Source organism: Carettochelys insculpta, chromosome 11 (genome assembly GCF_033958435.1).
Source record: "Carettochelys insculpta isolate YL-2023 chromosome 11, ASM3395843v1, whole genome shotgun sequence".
NCBI classification, from domain to species: domain Eukaryota; kingdom Metazoa; phylum Chordata; order Testudines; family Carettochelyidae; genus Carettochelys; species Carettochelys insculpta.
Genome location: NC_134147.1, coordinates 32350203 through 32377896, shown reverse-complemented (window position 1 = coordinate 32377896; position 27694 = coordinate 32350203). Strand labels below are relative to the sequence as shown.

The window sequence follows — 27694 nt, the reverse complement described above, 5'->3', positions numbered from 1 at the left end:
GGAACACCATTCATGTAATCATTGGATGCTTGAAGGTCACAGCTAACACAAGGTATGCAGGCAATGGAGAAAGATCTGATTATAACCAGTCTGCAAAGTGCTGGAAGAGCACGTTACCATTCCACCACCGATTTATAACAGCTCATGGGAGTAGAGTCAGCATCCTGAAACAAGACTGTCATACCACCTCATGGTTGAGACTATGCATATGCATAATTCAGACACTTGAGGTAAAATGTTTCACGTGGCATCATTTTTAAAGTTACGATCCACTAAATGTGTATATGCTATTTTTGTGCATGTATCATTCTTGTTTGTGAAGTCAGAAATATGAAGTTTAAATCTGTTTATAATTCTAAAGTGCTCATTTGAACCATTACTGATACTCCAGAAATATGATGGCTCGGCCCTCAAGATGACAATCTGTAAATGGTTTAGTTTTTCCTGTAAGCCCAACCATGGAGAGTCACAGAAAGAGAGGTGACCCTGCCACCTAGTACTATAACCTATCTTGACTCTGGTATTCTTCCATGTGAATGAGGAAACTAAACAAAGGGTTCACAGACTTGGGAAAGTCTATTTAAGGGACGGAAAGGAACCAGGCTCTTGTCTTCAGCTGGCTTTTGAAATTGCCTCCTCACTTGAAGAGGCTAGGGGAGACCCAGAAGGACAGGGTGGTGGGCAGACCCAAAGGAGCTCAGTGGCATGACCAGCACACCAGGTGACACCCCACAGGGGCCTCTGGGATTCATTCCATCAGAGAGAGAGAGCTCAGCTCCAGTGTTTATTTTATGAGCTGTCTATTGCATCATTGATGCTGTCCAAGACATTTCTCTACTCAAGGAGCTCCCATACAAATAGATGCCAAACAGAAACTTCTGGGTCTCCCAGTGTAAGGGTCTGTGTAGATTCTAACTTTTTTAACAGACTACCCTAGTGAGGCACCTCCTGCGATTCTTCTGTAATTAACCCCATTTGTGGTGATGGTGTGGTTTGCGCCCATATCCTACAAAGCTAAAAACATGAGATGCTATCAACTGAGCTAGAGGAGTAACTCCTCCCAATTCAAATAGTCTTGTTGCCATTCACGATGTCTCAATCAAGATGGGGCGGGGGGGATACAAAGGCCCACGTTCCTCATGCATAATTTACAGATGGACATATGCTAACATCACTCCTTAACCCTCTCTGAGCCACTCATCCCCTGCTTTCTCATGAAGATCCATATCAGGGGACAGAAGACACACTGGTTGCCCTGACTCTGAGAACTGTTGTAGAGTAATAATATTACAGATCACACTCATTCATTTCAACCTCTGTAAGTGAACTGCCTGAAGCTGCTTCATTTCCACCCTTTGGAATATGCATTTGACACAGAGGACGTTGTAAAGGATTCATTAAGCAAGCTAAATGCCTCAAGGCAAACATATGGAGCACAAAACCAAAAGCTCCGAACCCAGATCTCTGTCGTATGATATACTAGCCCTGTCTCAGTTTTCGCTATCACTATTCGTTCATCACCAAAAACACAGAGCAAATGGCCAGGTGTGCACCAGAGAGGTGTTCAGCTGTTTAATTAAAGCACTGGATGAATCAGTATTACACTGATAACAAGACCCCCAGTGTCTGTGATAATGCTGTTGGTGAAGAGCTTTAGATCGGTTGTCAAGCGAAAGCTGAAAAGGAAGAAGTAGCTCCGTCTGTTAAGGAGATACAAATAATCCCAGATCTGCGGTGCTGCCTGAGCGTGTGCTTCTTTTTCAGCACAATTTAAAACCTGTGAATTACATGACTGAACAGCAGCACTTTGCTGGGTAGTCCTCAGTAAACACTTCATTCTCCGTTCCAAAGACATAGAAGGAATATTCTCTTCCCCTCCAGTCATAGTCCACCTTGGTGAGCGGAATCAGCTCAATGGTTTGTTTCTGGAAGACAAAGGAAATATGTGGCCATATCTAATAATAATCCTAAGGGCAGAGCTTGGGAGTCAGATATTGAGAAAACAAGAATTCCTGTGGCACCTTATATATTAACATTGTTTTTGAAGCATAATTTTTCGTGGGCAAAGATCCACTCTATAAGGCGCCACAGGATTTCATGTTGTTTTTGTGGATACAGACGAATGTGGCAACCCCTCTGATAATTGATGTTGAGACACATCTTACTTCATGGGTAAAATGCTACTCAGCCTGAGCAAGTAGACCACAACCTGGCTTTCATTAGGTTTAAGGAGCATGACCCAAAACCAACAGAAAATCTCAGAAATTGGTGCTGGTCCAAGGATTAGTGATTGAGAAACACTGATGTCGCTAATCTGTGCATAATGTTTCACTCATCTCAGAATTCCTGTGGCGATGATGAATTCTTGGGTTGGTTTCAATTCCTTACCCAACTATCCTTTGACCACAATGTATTTACACCTTTCTTGCACACCTTGATATTTAAAGATAATGGACTTCATTGCAAATATTTAGACCATTTGAATTACTCCATCCCCAAGTGACTACAAAGCTGCTCAAATTTATGGGGTCTTCCTGTATTAAAAAAAAATCTTGGGAACTGAATACACCTACGTGGCTTTTACGTAAGTGGATATTCATTCATTTTGATAGATTTACTCCCATTGAAAATCAGATCAGAATCGTGCAACAAAAATTTGGAAAATCTATGAGGAGGTGCAGCCTCCCTGGCAGAGGTTGAATCTCTGAAATCCAGGACTCTGATCCAGCAACATCTTTGGTCCAGTAGGACTACAGATGTTGCTGGACCAGAGTGTCCCAGTGACCAGGAGGATGAGAGGTAGCTAGGAGACCAGTGTCAACGAGCCCTAGCCAAGGCAGCTCCCAGCCAGCATGGCAGCAGGGAGGCTGGCAGCAGTGGCTGGGCCAGGAAGCTAGCAGTGGTGCCAGGAAGCTGCAGGCAGTGGCTGGAACCAGGAAGCTGTTGTGGGGCAGCCAGGGAGCTCTGGCTGGGGAGCTGTGGCCGGGACCAGGAAGCCAGTGGCCTGCAGCTGGTGCTGGGGATAGGAAGATGGTGGTGACTGAGAAGCATAGTCTTGGGCCAGGAAGCCACAGCTGGCAGCCAGGGAGCCATGGCTGGGGCCAAGAAGTGGCATGGATGATGGCTGGGAGGAGAGCCCAGGAATGGAGGGCTAAAGGCCAGAAGGGGAGCATTGACCTTCCCTGGTCCAGAAAAATCCTGGTCCAGGACCTCTTAAGTACTAAGGTTGCCAGACCAGGGAGGGCCAACTTGTAGCAACTTGGGATCATGGAGGTACTGCTGGGAGATGCTGTAAAACAGCTGCTGTTCCTCCAGGAACAGGACACAAGAGACTGGCTGAATGCTGGTCTCTTAAGGTGCTGCTTTTGGGGTAAGATTAAGAGACCGGAAACTGGGAGAATATTTTGCGTGGTGATGTCTTTGGGGTAGCTTTTGTTTTATATGATGATACTGCACAGTTCCCCTTGAGGAAATGGAATGAACAGGCTGGCCTGATTTGATTTTTCACAGTTCACAGCTGAAAACTACATATGCTGAAGATTAGCAGTTCAGGGATAATATTCTCCCCCAGTTGCCTCCCATTTATTGCAGTAATAAGCTTGCATCTGTTTGGTGCATCTGACCTACCTGTCTCAATATACGACTACTGGAGGCAAACTGCATTTGGTGTTGTGCAATGCATGATTTTGAGCCCTGATCAATGGCTGGCTCAGGGAAATTCACTATAGGATACACCTGTGAAAATAAAGACACAGAAAAGAACATATTTATACACCCTCCAAAATGCAGTGTTATTGTGCTCAGGGCAATTAGTAAACAACTGTAGTCCTTGAGTATATTTTCATTTTAGCCCATTGCAGAGACAGCATGTACAATGACTGTGGCATGCATTTGACTGGCAGTCAGCAAAACGTCAGTACTGCAAGGGATACATACCTCAGTTTTGATCTCATTTTAAATACAGCCGCCAAGATCCAAGACTGTGCTGCAGCACAACAGCCCCAGCACAAAGCAGACCTACAGCTAGCTCAGGGCAGGTCTACACTAGGCATCAAAGCTGACTGTAGATACCCAATTCCAGCTAGGGCAACTGTGTAGCTAAAATCAACTATTCTACAATCGACTTACCTGGCCACCCCCACAGAAGGTGCAAAAATCGAACCTGACTGGGTCGATCTTCCCTGTAGTGAAGCTATAACCTCAGTCAGCCTTGCAGGATAGTGAGCTTTTCAAATAGCACAAAGCCACCATACTTGTGCTGATGGCACCAATAAACTCCTCTGGAGAAAACCTTTCCCTGTTTTGTGCCTTAACAAAACATGTGCCCGAGCTGTAAAGTCCCACTATGGATGCAAGCTTTCCCCAGATCACGTCCAGCATTCTGGTTCAGTCCTGTCTCCCTTATTGCTCATCCTCAGGCACTGATCGTTATCACCAGTATTTAAACTTACTGTAAAATATTGCCCATAATAAGATAGCAATGGCTGTTAACCCCTCTACTGTATAGTCATTCAGCAGGGCCAACAGCTGCCACAGGACTTATGGGGAAGCCCAACTCTGTGACCCAGAAAGGGCATGGCCTCCGGTGAAGGGATGGGGCCAAGATCAGTCAACCCTCAGAATAACCCAGAACATGGTGCATCTTCCCCCAGGCTTCAGAGCCACCCACAGTACCCAGACTGGCAATCTGCCTGCACTTCAAATGGTCAGCTTCCCATTTACTCCCTCCCCATCAGTAAGCCTGCAGTCACTCGAAAATTGCTGTCAAATTTTAGTACATAGTGAAACCCTCCTATGTAACTTATACACTTATCATGAAATGTCTGGCTGTTAATCTCACATCTTTGGCCCTTTAAAATTACTTGGTGCGTAGAGAGCTGAGAAATAAACATGGCAGTGTGCTCTGCACTTTAAGTGGATTCCAGATAAAATAATTGTAACACAATAGGGTCATTATTTACCACTTGATTTTCGTCACTAAATATTTCCTTCCCAGTGGCTTCCTGCAGGTGATAAACAGGAAACCCAGAATTCTTGTCAACAACATATTCAGTAACGCTGTTCTTCCTGTTGGGAAAAGAAGGGGAGGGGATAGTGGGCTTCTATTTCTTTTCCATAAAAGTTAGGATTGGTATTATTAATTTTCTACAACACAACCCCGTAGTGTGCAACACATTTTACAAACCCTGGACCAAAATCACACCTGGGGATGCACACGGGATTATGTCAGAAAAGCCACAGCTGGCCACGTGGAGCAACTTTTTGTGTCCTGCTCTTATGTCCCAGCCAATCTTCCAAGTCCAAACCTTTGCAGCTAGAGGGCATTTTGGGCCAGGCATTGCTTACGTGAGTCATATCCTTTAGCATGTTTATATCTATATATAGATATAGATATATTTATCACAGATCCTACCACGTCCTACAGGTTACTGCTTTCTTTGCCTTGAACAAACCATGGGCAGGTCTAGATACAGGAGAAGGTTGAATTAAGATATGCAGTTCCAGCTACTTTAGCTAGAGTTGATGTGTCTTAATTTGGGCTTCTGCACCAACTCCACTAAGGAAGGAGTTCCTGTCTACTTCCCTTACTCCTAACAGGGGGCAGCAATACTGCATCAATAGGGGTGCCCTACAAGTTTGCTTTAGGGTGTCCCTACTAGGTGGGCTAAATTGAACTCTGGAAGATTCACTGTGGCAGGGTCAATCTTCCCTGTAGTGAAGACATCCGCAGTTAGAAGAGATTTCCAGGGCTGCAGACAGTCCCAGGGCTACCTTCAGTCTGCCTGGCACTGATGTACTGATGTACGAGCTAAAAACAATGAGAGCCCTCATTTGCCTCAGATATATGGAGATGGCTTCTTCCAGGACTGAACTTGAACCACTTGTGAGATGTGAGAGGCAGCTTCAAGCAGAGCATACTAGCGTTAAACAGATGAGAATTTAAAGGGAAGAAGATGGATCTGACTCTCATTTTCACAGAAGTTCCTTTATCTGCCAGGGACAGCTAAAGTGAGTTTAAATATTCTGTCCATCCACTTGAAGACCCCTTTGTCATGCTACGGCAAAGATAAAGAAGTCATAGCATAAATAAGAATCAGTACCACCGTGTGTAACATACACTACAGGAAGATGTTAGTGAAGTCAAATGTACTGTACTCAGAATTCTGCCTGGGCATTGAGGTGCTCTACCTAAATATACTGAGGGAGTTTGAACAGGAACTACTGCTCAGTGCTTGGTTTGCTGTTAAATCCAACTAATCTAGGTGAACACTCTGGGTCTCTGAATGTGTGTGTGCCAGATGCAATCAGCATGGACTGTGGTAATGTCATGTCTCAGATAGTGTAACAAAAATCAGGTAATCAAGTGACTTCTGAAACGTATAAAATTATAGTTCCTAGAGGTGAAAGCTGGATTTCACTGCCCCTCTTCCCTTCAAATATACATGTAACATATCAGTTTCTCAGGATTTTGTTAACACTTGTTAAATGATGTCACAATCAGTAAGACCAACAATCTCATGTTTGACGCATAAAACTTAATAGGTTGGATCTTATCACTGGCAGATGTCAATCAGAATGGTCCCACTGAAGTCAGTACTCCTAACCATGGCATAGCATTTAACAGGAGTGGCTTCAGCAGATCTACCCTCATTTATGCCACTGGAAGATCTGTCTCAGCATTATATCTCAGGACCCGCAGCATGCTTGAGAATGGCCAACAGCTGTAGATACTCTGCTCTCTAACCTAACAAATCCCTGTGTTCAACTGATTTCAACTTACCAAGTGATTGTAAGTTCAGAATGATATAGCAAAAGACCTTTTCCATAGCAACAGACGCACTTCCGCCAACCACAACCATGACAATTTGAGCAACTATGGAAGAAATACAACATTTATGCATTCGCTTTACATACACAAATGCCTGCCCTAAATTTCTGTCTCAATTTCTTCCAGAAAAATTCACAGTAGCAGACTGCCATCTGAGTTCAATGGGTACTAGTCTGCATGTGCGTGTTCTAACCATATCCAGGCTGAACCTCTCTAACCCGTAACTCTCTCTTTGGGCAACATCCGTAATCCAGCATGATTTTAGTGAGCTGAAGAACCACTTATCATGGGTGTGGCTAAGTTCCCCATGGCCCCATAAAGTTTGTTTACAGCCGCCTGTCATAGTTCTCAGGGTTCTGTGCTGTTATTTCCCCCTAAACGTCAGTAATATTCTAAAAAATGTTGTCCTCTCTTGATCCAGTAAATTTTCTCATCTGGCACTGGTCAGGTGGAGAGTACCAGATGAGAGAGGTTCAGCCTGTAACACAGAGGGGGAGAAACATTTCTATTTAAATTGTAAGTTCTTCTTCTCAAGGAAACTCTAATAATTTGCATTTCTATAGTATGAGTGGGGCACAATGGGTTCCCTGGTTGCTAAAAACAATAAAATAAATTAATAACAACATGCATGACGTAGGTACAGAATACCTTTCATTTTCCACTAGTTTGAATGATGCAAGACAAGGAAGGTGTAGGCCCAAGGTCTCCCTGTGTCTTAGTCTCTCAGCATAAATGGGGTTAATAACGCCTCTACCACCTTGCAGGAGTATTGTGAGGCACAGTACATGTTTGCAAAGTGCTTTGCAAGCTTTGACTGTAAGGTGCCAGCATTTGTTATTAAAAATTGAAAGATTCCCATTGATGCCAATGGGCGTTGAATTGGATCTGTTCTCATTCACCTAGCAGCATCTGACTCTTCCCCATTTTTAAAGATCATGGAGGAAATGATATCCTAATAAACAGCTATCTGGTAGATGAAATCCTGTGAAAAAATACTAATTGCCATGTGGTGTTTTAGCTTTTTCTTACCGTCTCTTTCCCGAACCAGAGCAAAACAAACAACTCTGATTGGATGAGTCTTGCCAGCCAGTCCCATGACAAGCCGTACATCTTCTCTACATTTAAGAAATAAAGAAAAGAAAAACATATTTGTCTCTGACAAGAATCAGATCTTTTCCCTTTTCATTTTGTCAGATCCATATTCTCAACAACAAAAGTAAATACAAGTGTTTGAAACTCAGAACATGGTAACCTCAATGGCCCTATTTCATCCCATGCACTGTGCACAAAAGGGTGCATTAGAAATGCAGAAATCATGCTGCCAGAGCACCTATGATGAACTTCATCTCTATACAAAGAACCTACACAAGATCTGTGTGCCATGCTAGCCCCACTTAAATCCTAGACTTGAGGCTTTAAAGGGAATTAAAGTATCATAAGCGCCTCACGATGGCTTTCTACACAGAGGTCAATTTCTCTTCTAATGCAGAGTGTTCCAGTATTCCATATCCAGCAGATTATTTGATAGCCAATGACTTAATATTGTGATATAACTCCATCTGAGCAAATGCATACACTGCTTGCTTCATGATTTAATTGAATTCCCAGTTGCCAGGGGATAAACACATCCTTGAATCCACTCTATTGTCTTTCTTTTCTTTGTACAAGCTGACATTTTTATCAAGAAACTTTTCGTAACACATTTTCTATGCTGGAAGATGGCAGTAAAGTCTGTTCAGTTTCAGATGTTGCACTAATCACATGAACATGATTAATAAGCACCTGCAAATTCCAGAGTTTGACTACAAATTAAAGGCAAGTGGTTCCAGCAATACCTATTCTTCCTTCCTTACTATCAATAAATGTCAAGATTCACACAGTTATCCATGTCAATGGCTACTCATAAAAGTAGCCCTTCCCACTTGCAGGACTGTTTTTCTCCTACAAATTGTATCCTCTGGAGATTCAAGTCCTTTGTCCACATGTATTACTTGTGCACAGGTGTTGTCATACTACTCAGCATTGACTGTCCTATGAGAGGAAGTGGTTATGAAGTTACCATTCTTAAGCAGGCCTTTTGCCTCTTTGATGAAACTGCCAGGCCGGGTGAGAGCTAGCACTAGATCAGATGTGAACGGACATTGTATCGCAATGAATCCTGGTTATTAATGAATTGGGCCAGACTAGGACGAAAAGCTCAGCATCATTATCTATTGCCTGAGTCATCCCATCAGGACCTCTTGATAAAATACCTTGCATGCTTCTGACAGTGACATTGGTTTAGAGATAGGAAAAGGGTAGTTCCCTGCCAACAACTGCTGGAAGTTTTATTCATGTTTTTTACCAGTTTTTCATCCTAAATTTGTGTTGGAGAGCCTGGGGAAACTCTGGATGGGGTTTGTGTTTGAAGGTGTTCTGTGGCCAAATTAGGTTGGGAATTACCATGCCCATTAATGTTCCCACCTACAGAGGCTACAGAGGGGCTGCCCTTCTTTCCGTGGTTAGTTAAATACTGGAACATTTACAAAGGAGCCAACTCATTCAGGGATCTCCTTTTTATTAACTGCTATCAAAAGCTCAGCATCACAGTATCGTGCAGGCTTAAAGGCTGCTTCTAATATCATCTTGTTCTGTGCTCTTATTTACCAACTGTGATATTTGCATTTCTGTTTCCTGCATGCATTATATCCAGGCTGACAACACAGAGTGGAACTAGTATATGTAGCCACTGTTAGCAGTTAACCTTTGGTCTTAAAACCTTCCAAAATGTTTTGGGACAAATATGCTACAACTTGACTAGGACTCACTTCTGTTAAACCTCATGGTTTCTGTCATTCCCTTCTGTTTTCACTTAAAATAGGTTTCACTATAATTCGATTAAATCACTCACTTATTAATGTAAACCCTAGCTTCATACAGAGGTCAGACTCAATTATCAATATAAATTGGGATCAAGTTTCTCTCAAATAAAAAAGGACCACAGTCAGCTTCTGGAGATAGGTAGATTCATAGTGATATCAACAGTCTTTAGATCAGTCCGATAAACTTCAGTCCTTCAGCTGTCACACAACTGTTTACATCTCCTTCCTGACTTTGCCATTTCTTTGAGACACTTGTCAAAGACTGGGAACGGCTGCCCCTTTTTTGAAAGCACAAGACACACATTCCCTCAATACTTATTAAACTCCTAACTTTATCTGTTCCATTGTTTTGGAAGAAAGAATATTAATTGAATGTCCAACAGACACACAAGTGGGACCAGTTCCCACTGTGACTATTGTTCTCAAATGGCTTGATGTGATTTTCTTGCCAAGAGCTCAGAAAGAGAGAGAAATTTGGGCCAAGTGTTTTTTATATACTTTCAGGGCATTTTTGAACATAAATGTATTTTCCGCCTCTACAGAATTTTGCTGCACAAGAGATAGTGACATGATAGAGAATTTGCCAAAGTTGCATTATAACATACCTTTCCAGATCCACTACAGAAGTGGCACCGATTTTTACCCTGTCCTTGGCAACTGGAACAATTCTGAAAGCAAAGCAAAAAAAGTATAAGTAACAGAATCGTAGTTTGACAGATAAATGCAGCAGGTTTGTGTCAGTAGAGCCCACGTCATTATTCTCCCCTAAACCTCACATTATATCTGTATTAGGTACCTCTGTGAGTAAGGAGAGTCTTGCTTGAAACCCGTGGGAAAAGAAATTGAAAATTACTAATTGAGACAGGGATTCCACCGAGAAATTAAATGACCACGTTACAGATAGTATAAGAAAACTGTCATTCCTACACTGAAATACAAGCTCAGAGCTTTTCTATTCTGTTCTTAGCAGGAACACCAGGAAGCAAGCCATATATTTTCATGCCTGCGTTACTGAGTTCATGCACAAAACCAGTTGGGTTGGCTTTTCTGTCTGGTTTTGTTTGTTTTACTCCAAAAATAGTCTTTCTTTGTTTTGTTGGGTGGATACAAATTCTTTTTCATGGCAGCCTGCCCATATTAAATGTATACTTCAGACTACCCAGAGCAGTAAGAACAACCCCCATGCCAAAAACAAGGACTAATCCTGTATGTGAAGGTATTAAAAATAGTATCCCATTATTTAAAGCAGCAAAAACAATGCTACCTGCCAGAAACCTTAGTTATCTTTTCTTATCCCAGGTCAGGACATGAAAAAGCAATAAAAATAATCATGGAATCATAGAAGTGGAAGAAACCCAGAGAGGTCATCAAGTGCAGTCACCTGCACACATGAAAGGACCAAGCACCATCAAGACCATCACTAATAAGTCTAACCTGCTCTTAAATATCTCCTGTAATGGAGATTCCACAGCATCCCTAGGCAATTTATTCCAGCAGTTGAGCATCCTGACAGGAAGATTTTATTAATGTTCAGCTTAACCTCTCTTGCTGCAATTCAAGCCCATTGCTTCTTGTCCTAATCATCAGAAGATTATCAATGAGAATCATTTTTCTCCCTCCTCCCTGTAACAGACTTTTAGATACTTGAAAATTGTTATCATATCCAAACATAGAACTGAAATATGATGGCACACTGATTTTAAAAGCAATATGTAATCAAGCCTTCTGCATTTGGGATACAATGGTGCCTGGGGGCCAGGATCTTGCTCAACTAAACCAGTGGGAACTTTTCCATTCATTTCAATGAAAATAGGCTCAAGCCCTTGAAGAACAGACTTTGGCTGTGTCTACACTTGCATTCCTCTTTCAAAAGAGGTATGCAAACGAGGGAAATCAAAAATGCAAATTAGGTGCAAATTTGCATAACTGGCACCTCATTTGCACATTCTTATTTCAAAATAGCTTCTTTCAGAAGAAGAAAACCAGTGCAGACACTGCTCTTTTGAACGTAAACCCCATCTTCGAAAGAATCCTTCCCATAAAAAAAAAAGGGAAGAAAGATTCTTTCAAAAATGGGGTTTACTTTCGAAAGAGCAGTGTCTGCACTGGTTTTCTTCTTTCGAAAGAGGCTAGATATGCAAATTTGCACCTCATTTGCATTTTTGATTTCCCTCAGTTGCATGCCTCTTTCGAATGCAAGTGTAGACATAGCCTTTGAGTTACATACTGCTAGATTTTGGATTAGAAATCTTTTCCATTTGCATAGATATTATGACACTAAAGTGAGACTGAAGCTGGGCTCTGTCCTGGCTCTGCCACTGATTTCCTGTTGGCTGTCAGGCAAACTGCTTTTTTATGCCTCTGTTGCCCATCTGTACAATGGGATGATAATATTTTCCTTCTCCTGACTTTTGTCTGTTTAGATTGTCAGCTCTTTGAAGGGCAGGACAGGCACTTAATATGTGTACCTACAGCACCCTGCATAAGAGAGGCCCAATTTCAAAAGGGTCATGCCCATCACAGAATTAATGATCTTTTAAAAGTTTGGCTGGTGGTGGGAGTTTTACCTGTACTGAATAAGTGTGAGGTACTGGAATGTGCATTTCACAATCCGTAAACAGAGGCGGTGCATCCACTACTATTGACCATGGGGCAGGTGCCAGGGCAACGTCAGAAGAGTCCACCAATCCACCTGGAGAAAAGGACTAAAGATCAATGGTGCTTTAGGGAGGGTCACCTCACCAGGCAGCCGTTTTCACACATGCAGTTCAGCACCGACGGAAGGTGCCAGGTTGAGGGCCGTGGAGGAAACGTATGGAAGCTGTTTACCCACAAAACAAATAGCATTGACACAGTAGCCATTCAGATCTTATCCCTTACAGCCCCACCCCACTGCTATCGGGCTCCTTCATGGGGTGAGGTTCCAAATAGTACCGACTGGTGTCATGGGTTCCCCTGATGACAGTCAGGTTACTCAGCTGAGAGCCACAACTCATTCGAGAATCCAAGACTATGAGTCCATCCACTGGGAAGGACTTTAGGTCCCTGCTCAGTTCAAGCCCCAAAGCACACCATAGTTACTGCACCCCAGAGGAGCATGGGAGGAGCTGCACCTCAGGAGACATAATCCATCCCTCATGTCTCCAGGGCTGAGAAGGAACATGGAAGCTGTGCTGTCTTCAAACATGTTACCTCTAGTTACTCATTTTCTAAGGCTGGAGCAGTGTCGTATGCCATCCCCTTCGGAATCGTTTTCCTTCGCTTGTTTCTTGCTCTTTCAAGGGGGGATGGAGGGAAGCTTCTTGAACTGTCCCTCCTGAGCCAACCCTTACAGAGGCCAATCTGTTTTAATTAGCTGAGAAAACATCCAACAGAAAGGAGCAGTGTCCCTCTCGTCTCATCCTCTTCAGACTGGGGGACTTATATTTGTTACCATAAAAGGTCATATAACCTTAGTGCATTCAATTCTCTTCTGTTTCCCCTTGTACACTACACCAAAACTCCGGTACCTATATATTTTCCCCCACACGCCTTTTGTCTGCAAAGACAGGAAGATGATACAATCCATGTTACTCTGAGGTCAAAGACAACTAGCTTCACTGTGTTTGAGCTAGTGGGGAAGTTAATTGTATATCAGGAACTATGACTCCAGTGAGGAACTTCTGTTAGCAAACCCATATCTGTCAGTGGAAACTGAAGGAACAAAATACACTGTTCTCTGAACTGGACTTTTCTTCTTTTAATTTTAAAAAGAGAATTACAGGAGACAGTGAAAGAGGATCTAAATGACTCTTTTGCCCCCAGTTTAAATTTAGCTTGTGTGAATGATGCCAGAGCCTGATCCACAGTGTACTGAAGTCCATGTATGTACTCCTGTGCCTGATCCCGAGACCAGTAAACGAACAGAGCAAACCAACTGAGAAGGATGAAAAATGTTGGTGACCATGTACAATGGACTTCCAGGAAGTTCGCTTTCACTTGGCTGGAACCCAGGAAACATTCACTTTCTGCTGCCAATTTTCCTTATTTTATCCTCCCCTCATCACCTCCCTCTTTCCTTTTCCACTCTTGTCTTCCTACTTTTTGTCTCTGACCTCTCTCTCTCTTGCCCACTTCCTCTCCCTGTTTTTTCCTGTCTGTGCCTTGTCTTCTCCTCTCTGACCACTCTTCACCCAGCATGTATATCTGTTTTCTCTTCCCCACAGCCTATCCCTTTGTTTCTCTCAACTTCTCCTTTACAAAACATGACAAGAATAGAAATATATTGTATTTTCCAATGAGTTTTAATTCAGGGGGAGCAGGCTGGAGGTGGGCCTTGGACAACAATGCTGGAATGGAATGCCAAACAGATTGCTAGTGAGTTCTTGCATGAGCACCCATCCAATGGACTCAGATTGTTTCACTGTCCACCATTGAAAGAGAAAATAAATGTCACAACAGGTGACAGCCAAAGAACACATGAAACATAAATTTTAATTTTAAAATCTTTCGGTCTCCACCAATTTGGGCTGGATTTAATTTTGCCACCTAAACATGTGAGAGGCACACTTATCAATCCAGTTTTTTTGCTTCTCTGAAATCAAGTTTTTGGAGACCTCAAGTTGGATTCCAAAGTTGAGGCATTGGGAATCAGTTGCTATTTTTTAAAATATTGCCTGCCATGATCTGCTAGTCTGCATGCAGTCCAAGAGCATGTGTGGTCACTTGTTAAGCCCATCAGTCTACTCAGACACTCATTCCCTTCCACAGCGCATTCTATACTGGTCTCTCAGGTAGGCAAGAGCTCTGATGTGCTTACCGTTATAAGGCTCACTGATCGGGAATACTTCTCGTGTTTCAGTGAAGGTCTCAAGACGATACTGATATTTAAGACCAAACAAAAAAAGTCAACTTTAATATAAAGCTGCTTCTCATTCTCTGCTAGGTGCGTGGAGCAATTCTAGGCTTATACCTGCTCTCATTATTATAACCAAAGTCACAGCCTCTACTGACTTCAATGAGAATTGGTTCCTGTGTTAGGGTAATAAGAGTTGTTCTGATTTCAAGAGCAATAGATAGATTAGACAGATAGATATAATAGGGAAAATAATAGATGATTGTACGGGGGAGTAACAGCATGGAGAATTCTGTGTCTAGCTGAGGCATAAACAGTCTTGATATCATAGGACATGCCAGCAGAAGGGTGGGTGTGATTGATCAGTGCTGCAGTGCTAACAGCCAAGAGTTTGAAACTTGGTGACGATACACATTGGGGGTCATTGCACAAGTGTAAGTCACTTCCCTGGGTGCTGATAGCCCCTGGGCATGGGGAAAGGGGATGCTGAGATCAAGACCCACCAGAAAACTGGGGGGCTTGGGCCTCAGGGGAGAAGCTGAGGCCTAGCTTCCCACAGCCACCCCTTTTAGCACTCCCTGTCTCTCTCTGCCCAGGGTTCCAGCAATGATTTCAAAGCAACATTGGCAGGAGCCCTGCGTGCTTATAAATCACCGGGAGCAGCTGCTGCTTTTGCCCAGCCCACATAGTCAGCAGCCCTGATCATCTCAGATGAGTTTGGGGTTTTGCTGTTCTTATTGTTGGCTGGCTTTGTTTTGCTGATGCCTAACCACAATATTGCCAAAACTCATATCTTCCAGTCCACAGCAGAGAATTCTCTGAGGTCTATGAGATCGAGAACTTTTCTGACCAATTTTACATTTAGGGAAAAATTCTCTGCTGTAGGATGTACTTTTGACTCTCTCTCTCTCTCTCCCTCCATTAAACACACACACACACACACACACACACACACACAGAATCTCATAGTATAACCAGAGAAAGTACCAGGTTTTTTGAGCAAAGAAAAATGTAACAGACCTCTCTGAATTGTAAATGGGGGGAATTATGAAATGAAACCATTTTCAATCTGATACACGACAGAAGCTAAATTTTTGAGCATTTCACATTTAATTGTGAATATTTTTCCCACGTTACTTAACAGCTGTGATGGTTGTCTGAAACTGTAGATCATTGCAGTTGGCACAGAAATAGGACTATTAGCGAACCCTCCCATCCAATACTAAATTTGGTCAGCTCTTTGCAATACTACATGTACTTACTCTGAATGTGTTGAGTGGAATCAGGTTCTGGACCACCATATGTTTTGCAGGGGCAATCCTGTAGCAGCACTTACGTGCTGTGTACTGGATAAAGACTTCTCTGGCTACGTGCTCAGAAATAGACGGAATGCTGGGAAAGGAAAGAAAAAGAAATATCATGGTGCTAACAAGACGATTCGCTTTGCATCTTGAGATCAAGGAAGAAAGGTCCTTATACAGTGATGGAAAAATGTAAAACTCTGAGCCTCCTTTTTCTCAAGCAATAGGTTATGTTTCACTTTTAAGTGCCTGCTGAAGACACGTTTGAAAACAGTCTGATTTCTGAGGGTACTGACCCCGTGAAAAATCAAGTTGCTTTAAAATATCTTATTGAGCATCCAAAATTTGGGGTGCTCTAACTCACAAGTTACTTTTGCAATTCTGACCATCACGCTATACTATATCACAGCTGGTTGTAGAGTTTGGGTCAGAAATGGGAGGCAGCATGGGCAACAATGTCAGAGTAAAAAGAGGGTCAGGGCAAAACAGGGAGGCAAGATCAAATCAATATCTTAGATGCCTGTATATAAATGCAAGAAGTATGGGTAATAAGCAGGAAGAACTGGAAGTGCTAGTAAATAAATATAACTATGACATAGCTGGCATCACAGAAACTTGGTGGGATAATACACAATTGGAATGTTGGTATTGAAGGGTACAGCTTGCTTAGGAAGGATAGACAGGGAAGAAAGGGGGGAGGTGTTGCCTTATATATTAAAAGTGTATACACTTGGACTGAGGTGGAGATGGATGTAGGAGATGGATGTGTTGAGAGTCTCTGGGTTAGACTAAGAGCGATAAAAAACAAGGGTGATGTCCTGGTAGGCATCTACTACAGGCCATCTAGCCAGGTGGAAGAGGTGGATGAGACTTTTTTTAAACAACTAACAAAGTCGAGCAGGGCCCCAGATTTGGTGGTGATGGGGGACTTCAACTATCCAGGTATATGTTGGGAAACTAATACAGCAGGGCACAGACTATCCAGTAAGTTCTTGGATTGTATTGGAGACAATTTTTTATTCCAAAAGGTTGAAAAAGCTACCGGGAGGGAGCTGTTTTACATTTGATTTTAACAAATAGGGAGGAATTGGTAGAGAACTTGAAGGTGGAAGGCAGCTTCGGTGAAAGTGATCATGAAATCATAGAGTTCACAATCCTAAGGAAGGGTAGAACAGAAAACAGCAAAATAGAGATAATGGATTTCAAGAGGGCAGATTTTGGTAAACTCAGAGAGCTGGTAGGTAAGGTCCCATGGGAAGCAAAGCTGAGGGGAAAAACAGCTGAGGAGAGTTGGCAGTTTTTCAAAGGGACATTATTAAGGGCCCAAAAGCAAGCTATCCTGCTGTGTAGGAAAGATAGAAAATATGGAAAAAGACCACCTTGGCTGAACCAGGAGATCTTGCACAATCTCAAAATAAAAAAGGAAATGTATAAAAAATGGAAACAAGGAAAAATTACGACGGATGAATATAGGCAAACAACACAAGAATGCAGGGGAAAGATTAGAAAGGCTAAGGCACAAAATGAGCTCAAACTAGCTACAGGCATAAAGGGAAACACAAAGGCTTTTTATAAATATATTAGAAACAAGAGGAAGACCAGGGACAGGGTAGGGCCATTGCTCAGTGAGGAGGGAGAAACAGTAACAGGGAACTTGGAAATGGCAGAGATGTTCAATGACTTCTTTGTTTCGGTCTTCACTGAGAAGTCTGATGAAAGGATGCCCAACATAATGAATGCTAGTGGGAAAGGGGTAGGGTTAGAAGTTGAAATAAAAAAAGAACAAGTTAAAAATCACTTAGGAAAATTAGATGTCTGCAAGTCACCAGGGACTGATGAAATGCACCCTAGAATACTCAAGGAGCTGATAGAGGAGGTATCTGAGCCTTTAGCTATCATCTTTGGAAAATCATGGGAGACAGGAGAGATTCCAGAAGACGGGAAAAGGGCAAATATAGTGCCCATCTATAAAAAGAGAAATAAGAATAACCCAGGAAACTACAGGCCAGTCAGCTTAACTTCAGTGCCAGGAAAGATAATGGAGCAGGTAATTAAAGAAATCATCTGCAAGCACTTGGAAGGTGGTAAGGTAATAGGAAACAGCCAGCATGGGTTTGTAAAGAATAAATCTTGTCAAACTAATCTGATAGCTTTCTTTGATAGGATAACGAGCCTTGTGGATAGGGGAGAAGCGGTAGATGTGGTCTACCTAGTCTTTAGTAAAGCATTTGATACGGTCTCTCATGATATTCTTATAAAAAAACTAGGCAAATACAATTCAGATGAGGCTACTATAAGGTGGGTCCATAACTGGCTGGATAACCTTACCCAGAGAGTAGTTCTTAATGGCTCTCAATCCTTCTGGAAAAGTATAAAAAGTGGGGTTCCGCAGGGGTCTGTGTTAGGACCGGTTCTGTTCAATGTCTTCATCAATGATTTAGATATTGGCACAGAAAGTACACTTATTAAGTTTGCAGATGATACCAAGTTGGGAGGGGTTGCAACTACTTTGGAGGATAGGGTCATAATTCAAAATGATCTGGAGAAATTGGAGAAATGGTCTGAGGTAAACAGGATGAAGTTTAATAAGGACAAATGCAAAGTGCTGCACTTGGGAAGGAACAATCAGTTTCACACATACAGAATGGGGAGAGACTGTCTAGGAACAACTACAGCAGAAAGGGATCTAGGGATTATAGTGGACCACAAGCTAAATATGAGTCAACAGTGTGATGCTGGTGCAAAAAAAGCAAACATGATTCTGGGATGCATTAACAGGTGTGTTGTGAACAAGACATGAGAAGTCATTCTCCCGCTCTACTCTGCACTGGTTAGGCCTCAGCTGGAGTATTGTGTCCAGTTCTGGGCACCACAGTTCAAAAAATATGTGGAGAAACTAGAGAGGGTCCAGAGAAGAGCGACAAGAATGATTAAAGGTCTAGAGAATGTGACCTATGAAAAAAGGTTGATAGAATTGGGCTTGTTTAGTTTGGAAAAGAGAAGATTGAGGGGAGACATGATAGCGGTCTTCAGGTATCTAAAAGGGAGTCATAAGGAAGAAGGAGAAAACTTGTTCTTCATGGCCTCTGAGGATAGAAGAAGAGGCAACAAGCTTAAACTGCAGCAAGGGAGGTTTAGGTTGGACATTAGGAAAAAGTTCCTAACTGTCAGGGTGGTCAAACAGTGGAATAAATTGCCAAGGGAGGTTGTGGAATCTCCATCGCTGGAGATATTTAAGAACAGGTTAGATAGATGTCTATCAGGGATGGTTTAGATAGTACTTGGTCCTGCCATTGGGACAGGGGGCTGGACTCGATGGCCTCTCGAGGTCCCTTCCAGTCCTGGTGTTCTATGATTCTATGATTACTAGATGCTAGTCAAAGGGACTTAGTGGGCTATTCTCCTATAGTGGGATTAGACCCAGGTCCAAACTCAGAATAGCAATTAATATTCAAGCAATATGATACAATCCAGCAGTGCTTTTTTTGTGCTGGTACTTGCCAGTACTGAGTATTGGCACCTCAGCCGCGGGATTAACTTTTCTAGGTACACACATCAATAACACAAGGAAATTCGGGCTATGAATTTCACACTGTAATTCCATCACCTTCCATAGACAATATTGTAAATGTGAGTTTAAAAAGGGTTTGTGCTTCCACACTGGAAGCAGCACCTAATAGGCATCTTACCTCCACTCTCTGCGCTCTCCTTGGAGCTGCTGATCAGCAGGAGGAGGTAAATCTTTGTTTCCTGCTGAGAAATCACAGAAGAGGAGTTGCTCACATTTAGTAACTTGTTTTGCCACAGTTCAAATTTCAGCTAGTTTAGTACGATGCAGCTGATGAGTAAAGTATTCCACTTCTCGTAATATAACTGCCCGGCTTTACTATTATCTTATCTTCCCAGGTCTTTTATTAGTTTCATTCACTGGTAGTATTGTAACATAACCTAGATTTCACTTTCTTTTTACTGTGTATCTCTACAGGGGCTAACACAATAAACACCTGTTTCTTGATTACTTAAACACTTTCTGAAACAGGTGCTTATTCAAAGTGACAGATATTACCCTGGACAAACGACGTGGGAGATTGTACAAACCACAGAAACAATGAGAAGTCCTGTGGCACTTTATAGACTAACAGGTTATTTGGAGCATAAGCTTTTGTGGGCAAAGACCCACTTTGTCAAATGCATGTCTAACATGGTTACCCCCCGATACTTGTACGGACCACAGTCTCCTGAATCTTCCACTTCAGTGGCCCTGTCCATCAGCTCCAACGAAGATAAAGAGGGTCCTTCATGTGACAAGGAATAAGGAGCAGAGGCTTCTGCAACACATAAGTTTAAGATAAGTGAATTCTGGTAGGGATCTAGAAGTACACACATTAGACTGTCTAACTGCTTTTCGAAGACACAGCTGTTAACAAACCAATAAAAACACAGGAAGTAATGAATATGAGTTTGAAGTAATAATGGGAAACTTTCAGCGAAAGCGCCAAAAAATATGCTGCATTGATTTGACCTGGAGTGGAAGTGATGCCTTCACAACTGTAGTGTAATGTTTGCAAATCAGTCTAGTGCACTTTCCCAGTTTGTCCTACCACTACAGCACCTGCAGAACCACGCCCTTCTGCAAAATGAATAGTTCATGTCGGAATCAGTTGCTATTCCAAAACTGAATCCTAACCCTAGGTTCCATGAACTGGGATGCCCATGTGACCTGCCTAAGCAATGACATAGAAACAGAGAGCTGTGGTCTCATGATGATGATGCAGAGGATGTGAGCTAAGGAACAATCTCAAAACTTCTGACTTTCAGGTTAATGGACAGGGTTGGACTTTCATTATAAGATCTCCCCTTTCTGGACCATGTACATATTCTTCAAGCATTCCCTTCCAGGCAGTCTCTGAAGTGTTAGAGGATGGCCACAGGTAAGAATGTGCATGCTGGCCATAAAGACTAGAGGGTTGGAATCGCAAAGCAATGAATGGGGTCACTCAAACGGAGGCAAAAGGCAGCACTGGAGTTGTCTACCTTTCTAATCTCTCTTTCTCTGGTAGCCCTGGAAGCAAGGCAATGATCTTTCATAGGAATCTATTCTGGCAGATCTGTCCAGCCAAAAGTGCTTAACAGCCCACAGAGTTTACAAAGTCAGTTCATAAATTAGCCTATTTCAGTAGCAAACAAACCTGCTAGTTGAATTCACAGTCAACTAACACCCAGAGCAAAGTAGAAAGCGAACAAAAAAATGCCACTGTTAATTTGTTTGAGAAACATCACTGCCACTTTTCTGAGTACAAGCAGACACCAGGTTTGTTCTTCAAGCTCAGAAAGGTGTGGCAAAGAGCAGCACAGAGTGCCAGAGGGCTCCTCCCCTAATGGGCGCTTTCCTGTTACTGCAGGTCAGGAATGTGGCACTATTACTGGTTTTGTTAACCCTTTACTATTTGGTCAGCTTCAGTCTACCCGGTTAGTCACAATGCTAGGGAAGGAAAGGCCATTTGTCTTTAAGGAACATAACTCTGAATATCAAGATTTCATTTTCATCAACATGTTTTTCTCAGGTACCTTGGGGAAATCCCCTTGAAATGGACAGAACTGTATTGACCTGCCACCACCCACATTTGTAAGACCATCACAAAAATCACCACACCACTTAGCACAGCTGAGCTGCCTCTGCTCAATATGGCTTCAGGCTGAGAGGACAACAGCTACCATGACTCCAGGACAAGGTTTGGGGAGGCTGTGGCTCTGTGCCCCCAGAAAGGGAGGAGCCTTGGGCAGAAGGGGTGGGACCAAGGAAAGTCAACCTCTGGCACTGCCCAGACCACAGCACACTCCAAGCCCCCAGCCCTCAAAGCAGCATGGAGCCCCAGTCTAGTGGCAATTGAAAAGAGCCCAGGGTTCTGGCTGATGCTGCTGCTGGAGTACCAGTGGCCAGCAGCTCTGTGCCCCCCCTGTGATTGCCCCCTTTGCCCACCCTGTCAATGGGCCTGGCTTCAGGACTAGGCGAGTACAAATGCTGCAGGCTGAGGACATAGGTGCATTGGCAGAGCTATAAAGTTTCACACATCTGCCTTGTAACATGCCTGCCTCAGGCCAGTGCTACTAGTCACTCCCTTTCAGAAGCATTCAATTTACTCATAAACTGTAAGACAACCAAAGGTCCTGTCTGCACTGATTACAACCCCATGAAACCTTCCGGATGTCAGTGGAGTTGTACAGTGTGTAATCCAGAATGCAGAATTTGGCCCTGCATAAGTAAGTAAAATAAGAGAAGGTAGCACGTGAATTTTTGCTTGTCTCACTTACCGGGTGTGCTGTATCTGTGACAGGTGTTGCTCTCTTTCATCCTCTGCTGTTCAGTGAGGACGCCTACCCTATTGTGACTCAAAGTGGACTGAGTCAATGGTGCTCGCACAGATAGTGTAACTTGCTCTGTTGTTTCTGCTGATAGTGTAACTGGCTCCGTATGTAGCTCTTGCAAAGCTGATGTTTCACATCATCAAAGAATGGTAAATATTTGACTATGACTCCACCCTCTTTGAAAAATGCAGTTGATGGGTGGTAAAAGGCAGGTGACTTTTTAGAGGGAAACATGCATAACCACGTAGAATTTCACACTGTGAGCTACAATCGTGATGATCAGGGTGCCTAAGCGAAAGAAAAGGGTGGACAGTCACCTGCTTTTATGCTGCTCTCAGAAGAGAACCTCAAACCTTCCTTCAGGTCAGTGTTCCCTGTAAGATGAGCATGTGGACTGCTATCAAGGAGAGATTCAAATGCTGCCCAGCTGATTAGCAAAGAGTCCACAACTGGTAGTGTATGTTTCTAATTGTGGTTGACATACACGCATGCCATTGGTGCATATAACAAAATTTATCCTGTGCATAGATGGAAAAAATAGAGGTAATGTTGCTACAGGTTTATCATTCGGGGTGACTCAAAGCCCAAAGTATTTGCACTGTACAACGAAGGAGTCTTGTAGCACTTTAAAGACTAACGAACTAATGTATTAGGTGACGAGCTTTCATGGGGCAAACCCACTTCTTCAGATCTTCAGAAAAAGTGGGTCTGCCCCATGAAAGCTCATCACCTAATACATTAGTTTGTTAGTCTTTAAAGTCCTACACGACTGCTTTGTTGTTTTGTGAAGATACAGACTAATATGGCTCCTCCTCCTATGTTAGTGTCTTCATGTACTATGAACTGTTATGTGCTTGGGTTATTCTTTTCTGAAATACCAGCATGATGTCTTTATTATTGCTGCCAATGACATCCAACCAATCAAAACATGGTCCATTTTAATTGTTACAGTTATTACATAAGTTATGTGAAGCCCAATGTTGTTTTTTATTGAGGTCAACAGGGAGGGACAATGGCCTTTTCTTTTGTCTTCCTCATAGTTTAGACAGGATTGCAAACAAAACTATGGCTTACGGGTTGTTTAGCTCTTGGCCAATCTTGCATGAAAACAGCTTTTTCAGTAGTTTAGATCTTATCTGATTTACAAGTACACTTGTCCCTACCTTGGACAACAGAGGGAGAAAGGAGACGCCCACTTCCACAATTCACATGCCTTTCATTTCTGTTTGGAAGAATGCAAACAAAGAATATAATAAAACAAACCCTCCACTACAAGAAGGGGATGCACAGCATGATTCATTAGGACACAGGATCAGTGGTAATTATTACCCTCTTGCCACAACCAGCAACCCCACCGGACAAAGGTTGAGATAATTTAGTAGAAACTCATCCTGACATTGCCTGTGTGATGCTTATTGGGTATCACTTTGCACTGTGAGAATGTGGGGGATGGGGAGCCCTGTGAATAGTCAACAGCATTTTTCAACCAATGTGAATTTGTTAGCACCTCTTTTGCAAATGCTGTAGTGAAATGGGTAAGTGATGGGCTGGAACATTCATGAAAAGACAGGACTTATTTTTCTCAACATATAAGTACACAAAAAACAGCTTCCCCTCCCTGAAATATTTCTTAACTAGAGCAACCACTACAACTTCCTGCATAATGTTGAAATTTCTTCATCTGTTAACAATCTCAAACTGTCACTAATCAGTCGTCAGATGCCAGTTCTATTGTCAGACCCTTAATCCCTGGGTTTTCCATAGCTGCTTAAAATCTTGCACAAGACACTGTACAGTGAGTGGACAGATGGAGCAGAGCCATTTGCCAGTCTCTTCTCCCTAGCATGCCCCCAATGCTGTGGGGCAATGGGATAGAATGATTCAAAGATGGCTGATACGCCACCTGGGCAAGCCAGAGATTCCCCCTTTCCAGGGGGAGCCCAAGGTGCCTCATGAAGCAGTTTTACTATCTCCTTGCCCTGGCAAAGTACTACAAAGACTGTATTGAGGCCAAAAGTCTTACCCTATCATGAATGAAAAATACAAGTGTCAATCAAGTCTTTAATTTGCTTTTATCCCCTTTATATTTGGGCTGTTTTTGTCAAGATAGAGAGGTTTCCACCCTATTTGTGGGCCTGAAACCACATCACTCTTGTATGCTGTGCAGATCTGAGAATATGCTTCCTAAATTAAAATGTTTCTCTGATATTGTGGTTGGCATCCTGATTCTCCCCTTGGCTCAAATCTTTTTATAGCAGCTGAGAACAACTAAGTCTCTGCTTTGTGCAGTTTAATTGGGGACATTTTTTAAAACAGGGAACAAGGGATAGGAGTCCCACATGTCGAGGCCATGTTAAAACAAGCTCATGGGATGAAAAATGAGTGATTCGGACATGGATAGCATAGGAGTTTTTAATGATGTATGGTGCATTTCAACAGTAAATCACACACAGTCTAGGCCTCAGGTGAGAGGCATGAGTTGGTTGGTGATGGCTGGTATTCAGTAAACATGATTTTGGTGTCTCAGTCCAATTCCAAGAACTCTGGTGTTCACATCACATGAAAAAGTCATCACAATCAATGTGCTTAGCAAAGAAAGTGACTGAATGGTAATAAAGAATGACCAACTCTCAAACACCTAGTGTGGCCAGGACTTAGGGGCACTGGGAGGATGTTTGCTGTGCCAGTGATCCAATTGTATCTGGTCAGAAAATAAATACATGACAGTAGTGTCATCAGCCTGGAGCTTTTTGAAAGAATTACAAATGCGGATGAAACATAACATCTGCAGGTGGATCATGAATTTTCCATGGTTTCATATCCAACATTTGGCTCTGCTTCAGCCAAAAACCTTCAAAATGTATTGAACTATCATGTAAAAGGCCCAATGTACAGAGAAGGGCATGATACACTAACACAACCTCTACATTACACTCAGCTGTTTCAACTTTCTACGAAGTGCCCACTCTACCACTAATGAGGAGACACTTTTCAATCTTGATTCCAAGGGAGCAGAAATCTTTATTGATGATGGGTTGATTTTTAACTTTATTGTTTGTGTTTAATTATGCAAATATAATACCATGTATTAAAACACATTTGAAACTGTGTTGTGAATTACAGGGAAACTTTGCTAGATGCTTGAAGCAGAACTTACAAACACTTTGTAAACTAAGATCTATAATATTGTCATAAATAGCTTATCCTTAACAATTGTTTACTTCTTGAGCATTTCTTTAACCATCATCTTAAAAACATCAAACAGAACACCCAAGGAAATAACATAGTATAGCATAAAAATTACTGATTTAACCATGCATTGGGTTTTTATTTAATAGACTGCATAATTTGGTCTTGGTACCTCTCCATAAAGCCTGATCTCCAAAAGGAAATCCAAATAAGTTTTTTTTTTTAAAAAAAGGAAGAGAAGGATTCCAAAATTGGCTGTAAAGGTAATTCCATTGCTATGACTAGCAGACCTAGCAGGCCAAATTTTATCTTATTTACATCCGTGTCATCTCTTCATCACTGCCCAGCAGTCAACCCACTGAGACATAAGCATGTACTTTTAAACAAATGGTGTGTGAACCTAAGAATGTTTATTCAAATCTCTGAAAATGTGGTGCAGGAATACTTGTAGCATTTCTGATACTTCCTGCTCCCAGCTGAACTAGAAAATGGCAAAATTTGCCTCTTGTCACATCACTAACAGAAATATGGAATACAGAAAGGTGGGGCTGGAGCTTAATAGAACTATGAAAATATGTTAATTGAAACTTTGTTCTGATTAGCTGGAAGAAAGCTCAGAGAGGCAATTTAGCCTGTTCTGAAAACAGACCCCCAAAAAGCTACAGTATAGTCAAGGGAAATGCAATGTTACCTTAAATTATCTGGTGGTGTAAACCAGCAGAGAATTGGAGATAGTTATTTACACCAACTGAGGATCTGGTCCTTTGTGCTTCAAAGGATAAATATAAACTTCCTGTTATTACTCATAATGGAAGTTGCACATTTAATCTAACATCCCAAGCATAGCACTGTTAAAAAGATGAAAGGGGAACAATCAAAGCTCTATTTTAACAAGGGTTAAAATGTACTGTGTTGTTCGGTTTCAAACAGCATTAGTAAAATTACTTATGAGTGTTCACATTGTGGAGGAAAATGCTGTGTTATTCTATGATAAATACTCTAAACAGTGTAGTAACATCACACCAGGGCAGATTGCTCCATATAAAATACAGGTTTAAAAATATAACCACAGCAATTACAGCTGGAAATATTACCATTCACCTTAGTTGAGCACATTGAATTTTCCCGCAGGCTTGAGAAAGCTTCCATCATGCCTCATTTCGGAAGGATTTTATTTATCCTGAGCAGCAAAAATTATGAGTTTTTGATGGAAACTGTAACTGACATGTACATAGCATAGGATGAAGGCATCTAAGGCATCACTGAGAATGCTAGCATTCATCAGAACTTCCAAGTGTTGGATGAAAAACTCCCTCTGACTAGCAATACCACAAACCAAAAAGAAACTGTTTCATTTTATGAACATTACAATTAACATTTAAAAATCAACTGAAACATTTTGACAAATTCTCCCCCAATTTTTACTTTTGATGTGCTAAAAAAAAAAATCATGGCTCTTTAAATCAGCATTCTTCCTCTCTCAACATTCCTGTATTAAAATCAATGCATTGACTGTATGGTTCCATCCTTATTCCTGCTGCAGAATGTTCATCCACTTCCTTCACAAAAATAAATTCATATTTCTTAAGCTCACCCGACCAGCAGCTCTCGCTCCACTGTTGGTGAAACACACTGCCTGCAGTTTGCTCAAGAAGTGCACTTCCTGTGCTGGTATTTAGCTCCCAAAAGGCCTGAGAGTTGCAGGAAGTTACAGAATCTGTACTAAATTTGCAAGAACAGGATTATACAGATCTCAGGTTTCAATGTGCCGCTCTCCTCAGTTTGTCATCAGCAAAGGTCAGTTGTTTTCTAAGGGCCTGAGCCAGCCTGCAACACAGCAGAAGCAAACTGAAGAACTGAGGAGCAGGAGGGGTGCACGTGTGTGGGTTGTGACCCAGGGTAGGAGGCAGGTGTGATCTGGGCAGGAAATTGGGATTTAGTGTCTGGGAGAGTATGTGGATGTGATGAGGAGGGGCAGAGGGTTGGGGGAAGGGAGGGGCTGGGGTGCCATAAGTAGGATCTGTCTAGAAGACACTTACCTGGGTGACTTCTGGCCAGCAGGTTCCTCAGCCAAGCTCCCAGCCTGTCCTGCCCCAACTCGCTGCTCAGAAAAGCCAGCTGGGGGCCACATGAACTGCTATGAACACTGGGAGCTGGCAGGGAGGGAGGGAGAGAGGCTTTGCATGCTGCTCTCACCCCCAGCACAAATTTGCAGCTCCCATTGGCAGATTTCCAGCCGTGAGGGCTGTTTGTTTGAAGAACAGGCAGCATGGGAATTACCATGCCCCTCGGGCTCGCAGCATTCAGAGCCGCA

The 27694-nt window shown here is 42.4% G+C and overlaps 1 protein-coding gene across 7 annotated transcripts; it reads right to left on the bottom strand.

Moving 5' to 3' along the window:
• Positions 1-1559: 1559 nt before the first annotated feature.
• LOC142019049 (protein SSUH2 homolog) lies at positions 1560-27694 on the bottom strand. Of its 7 annotated transcripts, XM_075005401.1 has the most exons (16): positions 27420-27515; positions 26975-27207; positions 26072-26228; positions 23355-23413; positions 22138-22479; positions 20055-20153; positions 19515-19578; positions 15787-15916; positions 14489-14549; positions 12258-12382; positions 10296-10358; positions 7859-7944; positions 6782-6874; positions 4962-5067; positions 3628-3735; positions 1560-1925 (listed from the first exon to the last, which is right to left on the bottom strand). In XM_075005401.1, exons 5-16 carry the CDS (start codon positions 22175-22177, stop codon positions 1785-1787), a joined length of 1116 nt encoding a protein of 371 aa, XP_074861502.1. In that variant the 5' UTR covers positions 22178-22479; positions 23355-23413; positions 26072-26228; positions 26975-27207; positions 27420-27515; the 3' UTR covers positions 1560-1784. The 7 variants fall into 7 exon arrangements, with proteins under 7 accessions (XP_074861502.1, XP_074861504.1, XP_074861503.1 ...); XM_075005403.1 differs by lacking the exon at positions 22138-22479; XM_075005402.1 differs by lacking the exon at positions 26072-26228.

What these genes read in the sequence shown, in the direction of transcription:
- LOC142019049 (XM_075005399.1), bottom strand. Translation starts at nt 27,511, where the DNA reads ATGTGGCCCCCAGCTGGCTTTTCTGAGCAGCGAGTTGGGGCAGGACAG. An exon ending in GGAGAGCGCAGAGAGTGGAG is followed by an intron (nt 15,917 to 19,514) that starts GTAAGATGCCTA and finishes TTCCTTTCCCAG; the next exon opens with CATTCCGTCTATTTCTGAGC. An exon ending in TCTGGTTCGGGAAAGAGACG is followed by an intron (nt 6,875 to 7,858) that starts GTAAGAAAAAGC and finishes TTTCTTCCATAG; the next exon opens with TTGCTCAAATTGTCATGGTT.